The 20,506-nt window shown below is 37.1% G+C and overlaps 2 protein-coding genes across 12 annotated transcripts in view; one reads left to right on the top strand and one right to left on the bottom strand.

Annotated features, from left to right (window-relative positions):
• The window catches only part of LOC137650235 (protein phosphatase 1 regulatory subunit 12A-like), a 271,399-nt gene that overhangs the window by 182,199 nt on the left and 68,694 nt on the right, over positions 1-20,506 (top strand). The gene's annotated exons all lie outside the window — the stretch shown is intronic.
• LOC137650236 (protein phosphatase 1 regulatory subunit 12A-like) overlaps positions 1-20,506 on the bottom strand; it is a 32,205-nt gene that overhangs the window by 8,730 nt on the left and 2,969 nt on the right. For all 4 annotated transcript variants that reach the window (XM_068383508.1, XM_068383509.1, XM_068383507.1 and 1 more), the window contains 3 exons: positions 10,208-10,333; positions 9,312-9,419; positions 8,975-9,064 (listed from right to left, as the gene is read on the bottom strand). In XM_068383508.1, coding sequence (XP_068239609.1) covers positions 8,975-9,064; positions 9,312-9,419; positions 10,208-10,333 — 324 coding nt within the window. The remainder of the gene's footprint in view (positions 1-8,974; positions 9,065-9,311; positions 9,420-10,207; positions 10,334-20,506) is intronic.

Genomic DNA, 20,506 nt, shown 5'->3' on the forward strand with positions numbered 1-20,506 from the left:
AAGACTTTATCTTTTCGGAAACCGGGATCGAGACCGCTTCTAGCGTCTTGTCCTTTTTCCAGTGAAAAGCTAGATGGTATTGAAGAGGACGGAGGTGTAGTCTTCCTAGTGACACAAATTGTTCCACGGATGACAGCGTCCCTACCAGACTCATCCACAGCCTGACTGAGCAGCGTTCCTTCTTCAGCATCTTCTGGATGGATAGCAGGGCTTGATCTATTCTGGGGGCTGATCGTCTTGTAGTTCAGCAACGTCCTCATCAGAGGGTTCCTCATCCGAAAACTGATGAGGAAACGGCAACGGAGTGGGCAACGTCTGGCTCGCTGAGTCCGGTCGCACTGGTGCATGCGTGACGGAGCCGGACGCAACATCATGGAACTGCTGCACAGTCTGTGAACTGTCAACAACCATGGGTGCGCGAGGAAGCACAGCGTCAACCCGAGACTGTCTAGACCAGAGGTTCTCAATGGGGGTGAAATTCACCCCCAGGGGTGAATTTTGGGCTTTCAGGGGGTGAATTGTGACAGAAGTAAGTTTATGGTCGAGGAGAGCAATTATAGGCTTTGGCGTAACTGGCCTGTCACGTGGTCTGGGATTATATCATGTGCTGGCCCAGGAAAAATGGATTAGACAGTAATATACAAGTGACCACCCAAGTTAATCCTAGGATTGTAAAAGGTATTGAGGAAGAGACAGATGGCTAGGGAATTAAGTAGGTCCCAAGAAAATTACTTGGCAACTCCAAGGTTGGGAACTACTGGACTATAAATAACTGAGAAGCTAATATCATGGATCAAGTTATGCAGGAGATAAAGTCTTCAGCATTTAGCTTATTTTCAATTAAACTTGATGAATCAACTGATGTGGCATCACGTTCCCAGTTGATGGTGTTTGCAAGGTATGTTCACTCAAGTTCATTTAAAGAGGAGTTCTCTTTTGTTCTACCAAGGCTTCTGATATTTTGGAGAAGGTTTCATCTTTTTTTGAATCAGAAAATCTTTCGTGGGATAATATCAGTGGGTGTTGTACAGATGGAGCACCAGCTATGTTAGGGACAAAATCAGAATTCCAAGTATGTGTGAAAAAGCGAGCTCCAAAAGTGAGAGGCATTTATTGTATGAGCCATCGTCATACACTAGCCTCAAAAGCACTTCCTGCTCTGCTAGATTAGGTTTTGGATCAAACAATTAAAATTGTAAATTTCGTCAAAGAAGGGGCTCTCAACTCACGACTTTTCAAGCAGATATGTACTGATGTGGATGCAACCCATCATTCGCTTTTTTTTCACACAAATGTTCGTTGGCGTTCAAGAGCGAGTATTTGAGCTTAGAGATTATTATTATTATTATTACTATCCAAGCTAAAACCCTAATTGGAAAAGCAAGATGCTATAAGCCCAGGGGCTCCAATAGGGAAAAATAGCCCAGTGAGGAAAGGAAATAAGGAAATAAATAAATGAAGAGAACAAATTAACAATAAATCATTCTAAAAAAAAGTAATGTCAAAAGAGATATATCATATATAAACTATTAACAACGTCAACAACAAAAATGTCATATATAAACTATAAAAAGACTCATGTCCGTCTGGTCAACAAAAAAGCATTTGCTCCAACTTTGAACTTTTGAAGTTCTACTGATTCAACAACCCGATTAGGAAGATCATTCCACAACTTGGTAACAGCTGGAATAAAACTTCTAGAGTACTGCGTAGTATTGAGTCTTATGATGGAGAAGGCCTGGCTATTAGAATTAACTGCCTGCCTAGTATTACGAACAGGATAGAATTGTCCAGGGAGATCTGAATGTAAAGGATGGTCAGAGTTATGAAAAATCTTATGCAACATGCATAATGAACTAATTGATCGACGGTGCCAGAGATTAATATCTAGATCAGGAATAAGAAGTTTAATAGACCGTAAGTTTCTGTCCAACAAATTAAGATGAGAATCAGCAGCTGAACACCAGACAGGAGAACAATACTCAAAACAAGGTAGAATAAAAGAATTAAAACACTTCTTCAGAATAGATTGATCACCGAATATCTTAAAAGACTTTCTCAATAAGCCAATTTTTTGTGCAATTGAAGAAGACACAGACCTTATATGTTTCTCAAAAGTAAATTTGCTGTCAAGAATCACGCCTAAAATTTTGAAAGAGTCATACAAATTTAAAGAAACATTATCAATACTGAGATCCGGATGTTGAGGAGCCACCGTCCTTGACCTACTTACAATCATACTTTGAGTTTTGTTAGGATTCAACTTCATACCCCATAATTTGCACCATGCACTAATTTTAGCTAAATCTCTATTAAGGGATTCACCAACCCCAGATCTACATTCAGGGGATGGAATTGATGCAAAGAGAGTAGCATCATCTGCATATGCAACAAGCTTATTTTCTAGGCCAAACCACATGTCATGTGTATATAGTATGAAAAGTAATGGGCCAAGAACACTACCCTGTGGAACACCGGATATCACATTCCTATACTCACTATGGTGCCCATCAACAACAACTCTTTGAGATCTACTACTTAAAAAATCAATAATAATGCTAAGAAACGACCCACCCACTCCCAACTGTTTCAGTTTGAAAACAAGGGCCTCATGATTAACACGGTCAAAGGCAGCACTAAAATCAAGGCCAATCATACGAACTTCCCGACCACAATCAAGGGATGAGCTCAAATTGTTTTTTGAAGTGCAAGATAAAACAGAATTTCCTGCCCGGCTGTGTGATGAGGAATGGATCATGCGTCTTGCCTATTTGGTTGATATAATTGAGCAACTGAATAAACTGAATCTTCAGATGCAAGGAAGGAATACAGACATTATAGAATTCGTAGATGCCTTGGAAGCTTTCATGAGCAAGCATGAAAATTAGAAGAAAATGGTAAATGCAGAAAATGTAGCCATGTTTGAGAAACTGTCATCCAATCTTGATGTTTTTGGTGAAGACAAGGTACTTCCGCAATTTGCAAAAAATTAAATTTTGTAGCATTTGACAGCACTGGAAAATTAATTCAGACGATATTTTCACGAACTTAGTGATTAGTTGGATTTAGTAAGAAATCCATTGAAACTGTCAGTAGAAAAAGTTCCTCATGATTGTTAAGATGAGTTTTTGGAGTTAAAAAGTTATTTGGGCATAAGAGATATGTTCGATGATAAATCAATAACAGAATTTTGGCCTCTGATGTGCGATTCCTACCCAAAAGTGGCAGAAATCGCTATCCGTGTATTGCTTCCGTTTGTATCGACATATCTTTGTGAGTCAGGCTTTTCAACTCTGTTACAAATTAAAACGAAGCATCGCAGTAGATCAGAGGTAGAAAATTACCTGCGTTGTGGCCTTTCAAGCACTCATCCGGTTATCCCAGAATTGGCTAAAAATAAACAATCACAGGTTTCGTCAATCGATGAAATGTAATCTTCTGAATAAAAATAATTGCATCAGCTTCAGTTTGGCCTGTTAAGTAGTTCTTATAAATTAAAAAAAAAAACTATTTTACTTTCATTCAAGTTTTATATATCCATCGATATTTTCAATTTGCATATAATTTGTAATATTCCATTATGCAAATAATCCATGTAAAGCTGTAAATGCATGATTCAGTTTGAAAAAAAAAAAGAAAATAAAAGGATTTTTAGTGATATTTGCATATTATATACAATGCAACTTTTGAGACAACTTTTAAAAAAGACGGGAAGTGGGGTGGGGGGGGGGGGAATGACATCATTGCAAATGGTGAAAGGGGTGCATGGGCCAAGAAGGTTGAGAACCCCTGGTCTAGACCGTCTGGGTTGTGCAGTCAACACCCTACCGGGTTGCTGAGGTTGACGCACTGCGTCAAAACAAGTCACCTCTGCTGGTTGTTGAATGTCCTGAATGTCAACAACCACCTCCGAGCGTCGCTTAACGTCAACGTGCGGCTGGCAACCCACACTGGGTCGCATCGGTGGAGGAACCACCTCAACTGGCAGACGCGAGTAGGTTACCTCAGCGTCAACAGGGCGCACAACCGACCGGTTGGAAGGTTGTTGGCCAGAAGGTTCGGCTGGCAACCCACACTGGATCTAGCAACCTTCTCCGCATTTAAGTCCTCTATCAAGGACGCAAGCTTGGACTGCACGTCTTGCAGCAAAGCCCATTTAGGGTCTACAGGAGCAGGTGCGGCAACAGACGGGGTTAGCGACTGAGGCGGTACCGCTTTCCATCCCTGAAAGCCTTGTTTATGCATGACATAATTGTACAGCAAAACTTCAAAGGCTCGAAAACAGCTGTGAAGTTGACCTGTAAAAAACTTGGAGCTTCTTCTGGCCAGGCGCCAGGGAGAGTCTACGAGATTTGAGAAGTCTATCTGGGCAGAGGCATGAACTCCCAAGCCGAGAACTTCTCTCGTGTCATATCAGACTCTCGCTCTATAAGCCAGTTTAAAAGAAGGGAAAGAAAAGGCTGTATCCCCCAAACTCCTCCTGGTGAAAAACCAGTCGCCTAGCCAACGTAAAGCTCTCTAGGAGAGCGAGAGAGCACTAGCTTAAAAACAACTGCTTCGAAGTAGCTAGGCCTAGTGTAAGCTCTGACGTTTAGGCGAACGAGGAGCAGCAGTTACAAAAAGATCCGGACAAAGATCCTTAAAAAAAAATCATCATGATTTAATCAAAGTCCATAGGGGGCTAAGCAGCTTTAGGCTCCTCTCCATCTGACAGAGTCCTCAAGGGAATATCAGTAGGAGGGGGAACAGCAACTTCCTCATCTACAGGAACCTTGTCCGATAAAAGCTGAGTCTCAAGCAAGGGAGAGACCTACTGTGGTGGCAATGCTTTACAAGCAGAGTCCACACTCACTGGTGCATTAGTAGCGGACCAGAACGCAACGTCATGTAACTGCTTGACAGTCTGTGAACTGTCAACAACTGAACTGTCAACCACAACAGGTGCGTGAGGACGCACAGCGTCCACTCGAGACTGCTTTGACTGCCTAGACTGAGCAGTCAAAACAACTCTAGAATGCGGAGGTTGACGCACAGCGTCAAAACAAGTCAACTCCGATTGTTAGTGAACGTCTTGAACGTCAACAGGAGCATCAGCAAGTGGCCTAACGTCCAAATGCGGCTGAAAAACCACACGAGACCGCATCGAGTGTGGTTCTAAACAACCTGACTGACGTGACTTAGCTACGCCAACGTCAACAGTAAGCACAAAGGAACGTTAGGTTGGCTGAAAGCCAGGATATCGATGAGATAAACGGCTAGACTCAACGGACTAATCGGCAGAATAGTCTTCCATAAGGGAGGCAAGCATATTCTGCATGTCTTGCCATAAAACCCATTAAGGATCAACGGAAATGGTTGTGGTAAGAGACGAGGGTAACGTCTGTGACCGCAACACTTTGCCAACAAAAAAGACTCTCGGAGTCTGTGTTACGCTTTTGTTAGGCGGCGAGCAGTTATCCGATGACTGCATAGGGTCAGAGCTGTCCTAATGGCTGTAACCAGGACGCTGGACCTGTCCTGAAAGGACTGACTTTCGCTTAAGGGCTTCGAAATCTTGTGACAGGTTTCTTATGCAAAAAGCCTTCGGATGACGAGGAGAAAAAACGTCTCTCTCGTCTTATGGTAGGGGAGATCTTGGTAAGATACACCCGATACCATAAAGGGAAAACGTCTGTTCGTTGATCAAGGCCTCTCGAACCCATAAGTCGTTCGACATTACTTCTCCCCTGGGCTTGGGAGCATGCAAGAGGTCCCGGACTAGGTGAACGACAGGCACGAACAGACGAACCCTCGGACGCAACACTGTAACACTTTGCGCATATCACTTTATCACTTTGATTTTCTGTTTTGCACTTATTTCACTGAAATCGAAACTTTTACTGATTTCTACCTGAAACACGCAATTCTACCCTTCATTAAAAGGTAGTATAATGCAAGCTCATTAATACCAGCAAAAAACAGAAAACATATTTTAAGATAAAAAATTCAGTGGCTGGGAAAGAGACTAAACACTAGTTCATATAAACTATGTTTTCAATCTCTCACCGCACATAGCCTCGGGACGAGAATAAAAAACTAAAAACGTTTTATCCTTCCTCCCCGTACAGAGACTAGGGACGAGAGTAACTCGAGAACAACGTTACCCGCTTGAACGGAACGTTTTTTCTCCTCTCTCTCCCTCCGTCTCTATCTCTCTCTCTCTTTCTCTCTTGATTTCGCACCTAAGATAAGAGCCCAATTATATCTCGTCAAAAAAACATGTTATTTGACTAAAGGAAAAAACTGAAAGGTTTTTCAAATAAAAAGTTCCTTTAAAATAGAATTTAAAACAATTAAGCTAAGAAAGAATGAACAAAACGTCAGAATCGATTTACTCTTACTGCAAAGTGAAACCGTGATACACACTCTCTCTATCGTAACGATAGAGCACATGTTGAACGTCCTGAACGTCAACAACTGCGTAGCATAAATAAACTAAACGTTAGTTCATCTTTGAAAACAGTACGAAGACTATCAAAGAAAATCTTTCATAAAATATTACATTTAAAAAGTTTTAAATCCTTAGCTCTTTAAAAGCTATTTACGATATAAAGGGCTCAACGTTGATTAACTTCGGTTTTCAAGTTAGGACCGCCTACTCAGGAAAGGTCGCATATAAACCAAACATTAAAATTTATTTCATATGTTTATAATAAATGGAAAGTTAATCGAAGAGGCCTAATAAAGGCGGAGAGATATAAAAATATATAGAGGAAAATCTATAAATAATTTATAACGTGATAAGATAATTACTAAAAGCCTAAACACACTTCCGTCTAAGGGAAGGGTCGGCCATTAAAAAGTGAAAGAAAGTCCATACTCTCTTTGTCACCATAATTAAATCTATCCAAAACGAGTTCAAGATTTAAGATGAAGATAAAACACCTGCATTGCGAAAGCTCAAAACCAGAATATAGTACTTCACCAATATGATGTGAAAAACTCCAGTTTAGCAACAGCGAGTAAAGTAAAGTACGACAGAGAGAAAATTGAGTCTTTGTTTACATAAGAGCTGGGTATCTGGTCGACAGATGGCGCTGTTGGGCACACCCGCAACCTGTGTAGCGATCGCTGGCGAGTTTTTCCGTAGATTTTGTCTGTCGAGCAACAGAGTTGCAGCTATATATTCACCGGCTAAGTTAAATATTTAAAATTTATAAAATATAACAAGAAATGTTATGTTTATATAATTTGGAATTTTTTCTTTTAAATTTAACATGCTTACAGCAATATTGCACCTTTGCAAGAACTTGTATATATGTACCTAAAGTTGTCACTGAAAAATCTTACAATATGGCTTCATATATATATATATATATATATATATATATATATATATATATATATATATATATATATATATAGAGAGAGAGAGAGAGAGAGAGAGAGAGAGAGAGAGAGAGAGAGAGAGAGAGAGAGAGAGAGAGAATCGGACAATGTGATATAATATAGTTTAAAACACAAAAAGTGCAATAACAACTTATTGACAGAGAAAAGAATGAATTAAGGCACTAACTTTCTCTAAGTTGAAACTAATACTGTACTATAAAAGCCCCATAAAATGGTATCTAACAATTAGCATGATTTAATTAAGACCTAAACTATGCCATTTGTGAAATTTATGAATGAAACGGTTGGTCTAACAAGAAATAAAAAAGGATTCATTAATACAGTATGGGAATGCTTAGGAATTATCCAGCAATTGGCAACAATGTGCAACAGCTTTGAAAAATAAGACAGATTTGAGTCAGAGAAATAATTGAATTGGTTTGTGTCACTAAATTAGAAAACTGCATTAATGCAATGTACAGTAGTGACTATTTGAATTTAAAAAGACTATTCATAGTGTACCTTATACATATATAATATGAATATAATTAATGATAACCAATGGGGAATTTTTCTTTAAAAAAAAATTAAAAGGTACAAGCTATTTTTTCTAATAAGTTCTTTCTCATTAGAATTGCTAAAAATTAGCCTTCATTGAAGGTTTGTCATGACTATAAGTCAATAAATGATGTCAACGGAGCTTATGAACTACTGTAAAAGTAAACCGTATACAATATCTTAATAACACAATTCCCTTTACATTTTTCAACTATACCTGCAGATCAAGTAGATTCCAGCATTTTGTTCTAAATTTGCATTGTAAAAGGATGCGCTTGTTTAAAGGTAATGTTAGATAGTGTGTCAATATTCCCTTAATTGTTTTTAAAAAATTTGTTTCAACTATACTTTGGCCAAATGGCCTAACAAACGAGATTTAAAACAGCGTGCGTTTCTACAGGAATAAGAAAATATAGGGTACTGTATGAGACAGCACATTCCACAAATAAAACAATTAATTCTGTTTTTAGCAACATTCATTTCTTGCAATATAATCTCTAAAAGAGAAATTTTAAATATTTACTTAGTGACAAGTTATTTAATTCTTAATACTTAGAAGATTGCTTTAGATATTAGAGATAAATACAGTATATAGATAAAAATTTAACTTTGGGGCAATTAGCTACTCAGAAAATTGTACAAGTTGAATAAAATGTAAACTTACAAGAAAATTAAAAAATAAAATATGAATACAGATCTTACAATCATGACTAAAATTATAATTTCTTCAATATAAATCTAAGGTTTGTAATCTTTAATATGTATAGTACTGTATAAGCATTTCACAACAGCAAATAAGTATAATTAACCCAATGTAATATCAACTACTATAAAGAGATGAATCAACTTTATGCTTCTACAGTCTCCATCATTCAAACAAGAAAAAAGGTGGCCTACATACTCCTGCGACAGTTGTATAATACAAGAAAACTATTATTCTACAAACTATACTGTATAAAAGTATATTCCCTTTTCCTAGGCAGACAGTATAAAACCCACTAAATAGTTTACTGAATTTACCCTAAAGCATCAAAACAGATTTCTTTACCTTCAACTCCTCTTCCATTTCAGAGAGTTTACGTTCCAGTGCCCGCTTTTCACGCTTATCTGCTTCAGCCATGGCAAGTCGAGTGTTATTCTGAGGATACAAAAGATATTTTCAACTGCATAGTCTACATCTATCTATTTAGTTTTGCAAAGTTGCATATCAAATCTCACTTTGTATTGCCAATGATGACAGTATACACACTCAAGAACTATATATATTTAAATTCTTGATCAAATTAACAAAGCTCATCAGGAACTTTACAAAAATTGTAATAGCATTTTAAAAATTGTGTACAATTCACAGAACTTCAATGAAATACATAGCAACAATGTCAAACCTTTTTATTGGTAGTTTCAATAGCTTCTCTGGATAACCGTAACTCATTCTCTGTGCCACGTAGTCGTTCATGAATTCTGAAGTTTTCTTCAAGCTGTTCCTCGTAGAGCTGGGAAGAAAAAAAATAGTTTTAACACATACAACAACATCCCCTGAAACAACTGCAGAACTCTTTCTTACGAAAAATTAATTTCTTAATTTTAAAATTCTTTGCTAATACAAAACTAGGCAATTCAAAAGAGAAAATCAAAGAAAAAATTCTCTAGTAGATTTATATGATCGTTCACATTACTAAACTGTAAAAAGAAAATGTTATTAGTAATTTACAACACAAAAATTTTCAGTAACCTTCATAGGCACCATTAGCACTTCTTGTAAAAGTAATCATAAAATAGATTAAAAAAAAAAGGTATCATTAACTCTTCTACCATTTCAATGGTTACCTATTTATCTTTCCTTGAGAAAAAAAACAACAACAACAATAGGTTTGTTTATCAAATACTATATCCTGTTCCGTGTGAACTTGGAATTGAAATTTGAAGTTTTTTGGACAAAAAATTCTTGTTATTGTATCATAGGGTTATATTTTAAAATCTTCCTTTCATTTATCACGTGAAATGACTTGCAGACAATAAGCGAGTTATCGTTAATTTTATGGAAGTACTAGAAAAATAAAATATCACCCTAAGATGAGAAAGATTAATTGTCTTTACATTATCATATATGAATACAAGTCTTCAGATTACCTGTATCATATATACAATACCATTACCTGATACATTTACTTTTAAACTGATATAACTACTTAAATATTCAAACAAATACTGTATGAAGATTCATTGTTCCTTGTTTCTGACTTCCATAGCTTGTGAGATTTCTCCTCACAATCACCATTACCTTCTTGTAGTCAATGTCTCCATTCTCTGGTCCAAGAGAAGAACCCCTGGACGAGGGCCTGCTGTTGACGGCAGAGGATCCATGAGATGAGGCTGGGCCTTTGGAATCTCCTCTTTCACTTACAGACTGTAGACAAAAAAAAAATAAAAAATCAAATAGAATACATCTTTAATGGACATTTCAATGATGGAGATACCTTTTGCTTAATACATATTATTTATACATATGGTATATTATTGATGACGACGGATATATTCAGAAATTTACTTGTGATATGATCAGTATACAGGTACTAATAAATGAACCTATTCTTTAGTGTAAACAAAATAAAGATTGGATTGCCGAAATACAAGAAAACAATCACAAACATAGGGATAAATAATAAAAGCATATTGTCATTAACAATGAAATCCTTAATCAGTACGATTATAAAAATTCCGTAAACCTGTTTAGCAAACTTATAAAATGAAACACATGAAAATACCTAAATACATTTAATTTCAAAGACAAAAGACAAAAAAGTTCCTTATGATGAATCCTTGAGGAAAATGGTAGCATTCATTTGAAGAGAAGCGTTTAAGATAAATGGGAAAATAATAAGAGGCAAAAACCTTAAGGGACCAGCATTTTGGTGGCGGATCTAGTTATTCGATGGAATATTTCGTCATAAAAATCATGCATGGCAGCTCTGATAAAAATTACAAGCCAAAGGCAGATCAAACTACCCTTTAAAGGGCATAGCTATATATATATATATATATATATATATATATATATATATATATATATATACATACATGTATATATATATATATTATTATTATTATCATTATTATTATTATTTGCTAAGCTACAACCCTAGCTGGAAAAGCAAAATGCTATAAGCCCAGGGGCCCCAACAGGGAAAATAGCCCAGTAAGGAAAGGAAAGAAGGAAAAATAAAATATTTTAAGAAGAGTAACATTAAAATAAATATTTCCTATATAAACTATGAAAACTTTAACAAAACAAGAGGGAGAGAAATTAAATAGAATAGTGTGCCTGATTGTACCCTCAAGCAAGAGAACTCTAACCCAAGACAGTGGAAGACCATGGTACAGAGGCTATGGCACTACCCAAGACTAGAGAACAATGGTTTGATTTTGGAGTGTCCTTCTCCTAGAAGAGCTGCTTACCATAGCTAAAGAGTCTCTTCTACCCTTACTAAGAGGAAAGTAGCCACAGAACAAATACAGTGCAGTAGTTAACCCCTTGAGCGAATAATATAATATAAGAAAGGATAATATAAAAGCTGCACACACAGCATCAAGCTTAAAAACTTGACAGCAAGTAATACCTCAACCACAACAAAGCCTTTATTTCGGAGTTTTGAATGACTCATATACTACCATAATCCCTTGATTATAGGCGCGCGAGAGAGAGAGAGAGAGAGAGAGAGAGAGAGAGAGAGAGAGAGAGAGAGAGAGAGAGAGAGAGAAATTAAAATAATGTTAGAAAGTCCAAATTAGTGGGATTTGCATAAGAAAATAAATTTCAAATAATATTCTGTACAAGTAGATGGGATGGCTCTCTAGGATCAAATGTATTTTTCTAATCCACCATAAAGAAGTGATATCGCTGCTAAGCGTGTGTAGATATACACTTCACAATTCATATAGAAATATAATAGGTTTTGTGCGAACAAAATTGTTTAAAAAACTGAGGTAACTTCCATTTCATTGTATAAATCTAATAGAGAATACAACTCCTCACTAAACATAATACCTTATGCAATTCTATAGAGTACCGAAGGGCCAAATTTAATATTATAAATGGTTATTACATAAGAAATATACAATCCTTACAAAACCAACAGCATTATTGTCTGCTTAATAGTATTTAGCAGCGGCATTTTTCTCTCAATTTTATGAAAATGCTGACATGGAGGCATTATGATGTGACCCGGATATCAATGTATTGTTTGTTTCAATAAAAAAAGAAAGGGGAAAATAAGGATAGACAGCATATGAAAGGGAAGTTTATAAAAAAAATGTATTTTTTTTTTCATTTTTTCAAGTAACACTATCGAGTTCATCCGATTAAAAAGGTCATAGATGAAAGAATAGAGTAAAAAAACAAAAAACAAAGGAACATCAAAATAAATAAAGGAGGATCATATGAGGAAAAGATGGGGAGTTGCGATGTTGGAAAAAAAGACGATACAATCTTTTCATGACATTTATAGACATAGCAAATTCCTAAAACCAAACAAGAAGATAAACACGATTTTGTCTTTCGACAATACCCTTAAACGCTACGCCGAAGCCAGGAACAGGACTAAAAAAAAAAAAGTATGAGGTAACGCAAGCACTCGGCGGAGTAATTCAATCCAACATGCAACAAGCTAGTTCAAATAAATTAACATCCACTGTTTAAATTTTATATCTCACAAAACAAAGTGAATGGTACTAGAACGATGGCAGCTAATTCCCTTACTTGCGCGGAGCCACTAGGTTCAAAATACAGTAAATGAACTGCTTCGTGATTTGTAATGGAGGAAAAAGTCTGCATTCGTCGTCAGAATTCATCATAGCATGAAACTCGCACATTGCCCGGCAAGCAACGTAGAGAGAGAGAGAGAGAGAGAGAGAGAGAGAGAGAGAGAGAGAGAGAGAGAGAGAGAGAGAGAGAGATGAAGTACAGGGACTGCAATAATAAATTATTACTAACACAAAGATCCAGAGTTTCTACACTCAAGGATCGGATCCAGAGTTCCTGTTCCGAAAGGCAAGAGCAGTAGCAGTAAGGTCCAAATACTTCGTATCACATGGATGGCTAAAGACGATCGCAGTTCCACTACACACACTTCCATGGGGGATCCTATGATATTTGCGGAGGGTGTGGGGAGAAGGCCAGAGCACGCAGTTTCACTATGGAAGTTAAAAGCTGACACTGGGTGAATATCGAGATGGATGAAAGGGAACTGGAGAAATAGAAGACACACACACACACACACACACATATATATATATATATATATAGAGAGAGAGAGAGAGAGAGAGAGAGAGAGAGAGAGAGGACGATGACTTCGATGTACGGTATCCATGAAAAAACATGATACACTTTTATGATTGGATTAATGATTCGCCTACAAATATGACGATCGTGATGGCAATGACGGGAGATTTATCGTAACTACGCTGAATTAATATCGAAATACGTCAGATGAACATGTTCAAAAGAAGGGCTCCATAAAACGAAGGACAACATGAACGATGGGGAAAATATCTGATGATGATGGCGATACTTGGGGATAAGTGTGCTAAGGTAAGTATAATCGAGGCCTGTTAGAATAGTAACCATATAAAAATGAATAGAAGAAAGAGATGATGAGAACGGAATATGCAAAGTAATACTGGAAGGAGAAAGGATTAATGAGGTGGAATCGTTCAAGCATTTTGGAACTATGATCTACAATACAGGGTCTTTAGAATTGGAGTTCAGTGAAAGATTGAAAAAAGCAAATCAGATAATGGCTAGTTTAAGTAAAATTTGGAAATACAATGGCTTGAAATTACATGTAAAATCAGGCTATATACCAGTTTAGTGAGATCAGTGTTACTGTATAGACACGAGTCGTGGTATGACAGTGGAACAATCCCGAACAGATTTTGTAGATTTGAGAACAAAGTCCTAAGGGCAGCATTAGAAATGAAACTATATGAGAGATTACTCGAGTGTCATATGTGGATGAAATCATGGTGAGGGGTAGATGGTTTATGCATGGTCTCTCCCCGAGATTAGTTCACCAAAAGTTTCACTGGTCTCCACAAGACACTATAAGAGTCGGCAGACCAAGCCCTACATGCCTACATGGATGCCATTGAAGAGTAAAATAGGAGATGATCAATGGAGAAGTATTGAATTAAAAATTCAAGATAAAAGACGACTGGCGAAATCTAACCGAGGCCCTTTGCGTCATAGGCGTAGGAGATGATGATGATGATGATAAAAATAAGTAAGGAATCAAGCGAGAAACAATACGAATGTCTTTTTCTATTCGGAGTTTAATAAAACTGAGCACTATACAGAGGAGGGGCAGGAACAAACTATACAACTTCAAGCGGTGGTAACTCTCGGGTCAAGTTGAAATGAGGTAACCGGATCGAAAGACCAATACGAAGTTGGGGAGGAGGAGGAGGAAGAGGAGAAATGGCATTACTCATGACACGGAACAGGACGAGAAACCACCCACCCCCAACCCGGGGCCTCGACCTGAAGTAAAAGGATTTGAAAGAAAGTATTGAAGAGTTTATATTCAAATGAAGAAACGATCGATGTGCTCTTATGAGAAATATAGGCACGAATTCTAGGAAGGTAAAATTAATGGATGGTATTGGAAAATTGACCACTAACACGACTTCATCATACGAACCTGACATCGCAACGACTCTGGTATAAGTGTACGGATTTGCTGCACACTACATATTATATATATACATATTATATATATACATACATATATATATATATATATATATATATATATACATATATATATATATATATATATATATATATATATATATAAACAGACACATGTATCGTTCTGGAAGGTAAGTAAAACGATCGTTAGGCTAACATCGTTTATTCACACTAACTGCAGCTGCCCACTATAAGAAGGCTCCAAGTAAAAAACTTACAGGTGCTGCCATCAAGCATATACATCACGTAACATGTACCTGTGTGAGTTCATGTGTATGTATGTATGTATGTTTGTATATATATATATATATATATATATATATTATATATATATTATTATTATTATTATTAAATGCTAAGCTACAACCCTAGTTGGAAAAGCAGGATGCTATAAGCCCAGGGGCCCCAACAGGGAAAATAGCTCAGTGAGGAAAGGAAACAAGGAAAAATAAAATATTTTAAGAATAGTAACATTTAAATAAATATTTCCTATATAAACAATAAAAACTTCAACAAAACACGAGAAAGAGAAACTAGATACAACAGTGTGCCTGAGTGTACCCTCAAGCAAGAGAACTCTAATCCAAGACAGTGAAAGGCCATGGTACAGAGGCTATAGCACTACCCAAGACTAGAGAACAATGGTTTGATTTTGGAGTGTCCTTCTCCTAGAGGAGCTGCTTACCATAGCTAAAGTCTCTCTTCTACCCTTACCAAGAGGAAAGTAGCCACTGAACAAATACATTGCCGTAGTTAACCCCTTGGGTGAAGAAGAATTGTTTAGTAATCTCAGTGTTGTCAGGTGTATGAGGACAGAGGAGAATCTGTAAAGAATAGGCCAGACTATTCGGTGTCTGTGTAGGCAAAGGGAAAGAACCGTAACCAGAGAGAAGGATCCAATATGGTACTGTCTGGCCAGTCAAAGGACCCCCTAACTCTCTAGCGGTAGTATCTCAACGGCCGGCTGGTGCCCTGACCAACCTATATAATATATATATATATATATATATATATATATATATATATATATATATATATATATATATATATATATATTGGTGTCTGGTTTCAGTTCGTTAGATACTCACCAGAACGTCAACCGGGAAAGCCCAACACTACCACCGTGGAGCCCAACCACAACGATGGCCTCCCCAGTAATAGTCCTAGGCGGGGATCGATCTGCCGCTACACACACACATATATATATATATATATATATATATATATAAATAAACAAATCAATTTTTAACATTAAGCTCCCTTCCATACCATGAGGGTGGTCACAATAGAAAAAAAATTCTTTGGCACAAACACATTTAAACACTTCTGTTCCAAAGACTTACATAACCTCGCATCTGCTTCATACACGTAGGAACAGTACACTAAAGGATCTAATTTCCAAAACACATCTACTTTACTTTAATGGTGGTTTTCCCGATCGTTTCACACAGGACAGTGGCTCCCAAAATTTTTGTTCTTTTTTTATACCTCTGGGATATTATTAGATTCCTGTTTACCCGTAAAATTTATGATGAAAAGGGAAACTATGAAATTGACATTGTGGTGTAATTTGATTATTCAGTCTCATTGCAAATTACTTCGTGTATTACGCAGTACTAGTTATTCTCTCAGTCTCTGGAAAGTGAAGATGTACCACTAGGGGTACATGTACCCCAAGTTGTAACCCTTGACACAGGAGAACCCTACGCACTACAAGACCTTGCAAGATCTGTTTGTCGCATACACTTGGGTACAGTATACAGAGTATCACAAGTCTTCCTTTTCTTCTTGAAAGCCTTAATATCTAGTCTTTCGGATGTCTAGTGGGAGCTTTTATAGTCTTGAGACCGCATGTTTGAAAGCTCTAGATTTAGAGCCTACAGTAGACATACATTTTTGCTCCAGTAATTTTAAACCATCAGTAAGTATCCTCATGTCTACACGTATCTTTGGCTGTACGATGTGTAGCAATTCTCTTAAAATGTTTTGGTTATCCAGTTCTGATAACTTGATTGGTTATTGGACATAACTTAAAACTCTATTCTAACTTTCATAGACAGCCAGTGTAATTCCATTAGTTTTGGAGTAAACCTTCCTCGGGCTGGGACACCTTTTATCAGCCTTGCTTTTCTGTTTATTAAGTTTTGTAATTTCTTAAGTTGCACTTGGGTAAATTGAGGTAGATGAAGTTACAGTAGCCAATCCTGGTAATAACACAGTTCATTTCTTTACAGGTTATTCATCAGATATTTGTTTACAAAAGCAATTTTTGTAAAATTATATCCAGCGGTTCTCACTACAATATTTACTTGAGTACAGATATTTCAGTCAAGTGATACCCCTAAGTCCCGAACTTTACTAGATTTCAGGATCGAGTTGTTATTTATTTGGATGTCACCCGAATAAACTAGCTTTCATTCTCATTTAATTTTATTTGTTCAACCGTTATCCATTCCCTTAAGAACCTGATTTAAGTTTCAGCAGTACTTTCAATGTCATTTAAGGAGAAGTAAAATTTGCGCATCATCCGCAAATAGTTTAAAATGTCACTTCCTGCCAAAACAGTACAGTACTTTTAAAGAGTCCTAAATCAACAGAATAAGATTGGACCTGGTACACTCCACTGGGTACCCCTCTGTTCAATGATTCATCATGACGAATGAATAAGTCTAATTTGTAAACAGTAGTTTCTGTCAGCCAAGTAATCTTTTATATGTTCAAAAGGCTTGATCTTAAATACCGATGGACTGTAAATTATTAAGTAAGAGTTCATACACAACTGTATCAAAAGCAGCACTAAGATCAAGTAATATAAAAATACCTCACTTGTATTCATTCATTATTTCTAGCAAATCATTTACAACAGAACAGATAACCGTCTCCTACAATATTAACTGCCTGTATGCTGACTGGTTGTCTGGCAAAGCTTCGATCCTTTCACCAAATGACAAACTAGTTATTCAAGAACTAAATATTCTACCACTTTTTAAATAAATGAGACTAAAAATAAGTATGAACTTAATTAAAAATGTATTTGCGGTCAGTTACACGGATTAAATTTTTGGGCGATATGACTAGGCGATGGGGCCTGGAAGGCCATTCAGTACAGAGGAAGTAGAAGTGAAGAGGATGGAGAATCAGATGGAAGGAAGCGGAAACGGTGAATTAGAGGACTAATAAATAGGTGCATCCCGAAACTGAGCGGACACTACAAAGAACCCTAAGTGACGTAAAATCTTCCAAACTATCAGTACATTAAGAAAACTGTAATGTTATACAGCAAATATAGTACAAGCACAAATAATTATCTACGTTGCGAATTAAATAAAAAAATCTAATTTTACGCAAACAGACTGCCTTCAATGAGAGAGAGAGAGAGAGAGAGAGAGAGAGAGAGAGAGAGAGAGCGCACACGCTGTTGAGGTCATGCCATTTCACATTTACGAAAACTTATTACCACATTTTGGAATCTAATTAAAGCACTCGTTAAACTATAAAATTTTATCATAATTTATAAAAATTAACGATAAGAAATTATCACAGAATACCTAAATCAAAATAAATGAGCATTACAAACATGCTTAATTACAAACAATCTTCCCTCCAGAGAAAATCGGTGCCTACTTGTAACAATTTACTTTGACCTCTGACCTTAAAAGAGCAAGTCCACCTCTCGGCTGTGCTTTTAGTTTGAACATTACGGAATATTAAATCTCTCTCTCTCTCTCTCTCTCTCTCTCTCTCTCTCTCTCTCTCTCTCTGTGCGTGCGCGCGAACAGGAAGGGAAAAGAAAAACCCCTAACCTTCCGGTCCAAGGGAGTCGTAGGGAGTCGTCGAGAGGTGTGTGGCGCAAGCGGGCAACCTTGGCACCGGAAACAACAGACGACTATCGTCTTCTCAATTACCGCCTGCTTCAACATTCCAAATAAAATCCCCACGCGACGAGTGCAGCATTATGATCAGGATCATGACAAAGTACCTTGTTTTGGAACAAATTAACATAATACGAGGAATTCCGTTGTTTTAATTTTCGCGTGAAGTGGAGGGGGAGGGGGGGGGGCGGGGGCTGGTTAATAACTTCACTTATATACCCCTCAAAACTTCCTTCTTAAAAAAAAAAAAAGAAGTAAAACCAATCTAGTAGCAAAACGAAAGTTCGCTGACATCTACCGGGTGTGTAATGGCTTTTGCAACATCTGATACACAACGCTTTCTAACCACTTGGGCAAGTGTTCCCAGCCGCTTTTATTTCGCCATTTCTTGAAAAAGATTCCGAAAGACTTAAGATATTAAGACTTTCAAGTGGAAACTGAAGACTGACTTGATTTCTAAGTGCTTCGAGAATGGGGATTTGACTGTAACGAGCTGTATGTGGTGTGAAATGCTGAATGCCTTGGACTGTATACGATAAATTAACTATGAAAGGTCCTGTAAGGAGTAGCTTTCCCCTGCTGTACAGGACCAGAAAAGCAGACCCTAAAGTGAAGTATCGTGCTATTGACCAGACGATATTACCCGAAAAAAGATGTGCGACTTAAAACCATTTGAGTCCTGTTATTCGACGTGAAAGCTAACAGTTTCAATTTATCTACAAATTAAATTAATGAACAACGTTAACGATGCATTAATCGTTTACAAATACAAATGTTGACAAATTAAGTTTTAAAGACAATTCTATCCTTAATAACCAGTGCATGCACAAACACGTTCACAATATTTCTAGCTATTTTTACTCTGTAAAATAATGTACTTGGCAAAATTCCTATAAAATGATCTTGTACCACAAATTATGTGACCAACTAAGAATAAAAGAGAATGATCTTTGCCTTGAGTTTTTCCCATATTATGGGGTCGATGTTTCTAGTCGGCCTTCTCCATCTTCTTCTGTCCTGTACATTTTGTTCTCATGTCATTCAAAAATTTATCTTCCCACATGAATTTTGGCCTTCCCATCCTTCTTCCACCCTTCACCTCCATGTTCATAACCCTTTTACATACCTGTTCATCTTCTCTCCTCGTGACCAAACCATTTCAGTCTCCTTTCCTCAGCTTTCTTTGAAACCTCCAATACTTTGACTGTCGCCCTGATTAATTCATTTCGAATCTTATCTCTTTTTGAAACACCACACATCCACCTCAGTATTCTCATCTCGGCCACTTCACTTTTTCATTCTTGCTCTTTCTTTTATTAGCCAAGTCTCTGTCCCATAGAGCATGGCTGGTCTAACACCGCTTTAATAAAACTTTCCTTCAACCTTTACACTGATCCTCCTATCACAAATTATCCCTGATGACTTTCTCCAATTCATCCATGCAAACTGAATTCTATGACTGACTTCTATATCAAGTCTCCATGTTCGCCTAATTTCACTATTCCATGCCATTCCTTTCCACCTGTCCTCATATACTCGGTCTTCGTTCTGCTAATCTTTAAGGCCCTACTCTAAAGTTCTCTCCAACTAACTATCTTGAGTTGGACACCTCTTGTTACATCAGTCAGTGAAATCAGTACAATGTCATCAGCAAACATTGTACTTCAAGGCAACTCTTCTCTAACTTCCGATGTTATAACATCCATCCCAATATCAAACACCTAGGGACTAAGGGCTGAACCATGGTGGAAACCAACTTTCACCTTAACCTTCTCTGTAGTTCCAACAGTGCTTATTATTTGAGCGGTTGCCTCTGCATACATATCTTTCATTATTCTACAAACAGAAACTCTTCTTTCTCACGGACCTCCACAATTCTAACCCAGGTACACTATCATACGCTTTTTCCAAATCAAAATACAGATGTAGTCCTCTCTGTTTCTCACTATATTTCTCTACTGTA

This window comes from Palaemon carinicauda, chromosome 11 (assembly GCF_036898095.1).
Source record: "Palaemon carinicauda isolate YSFRI2023 chromosome 11, ASM3689809v2, whole genome shotgun sequence".
NCBI lineage: Eukaryota > Metazoa > Arthropoda > Malacostraca > Decapoda > Palaemonidae > Palaemon > Palaemon carinicauda.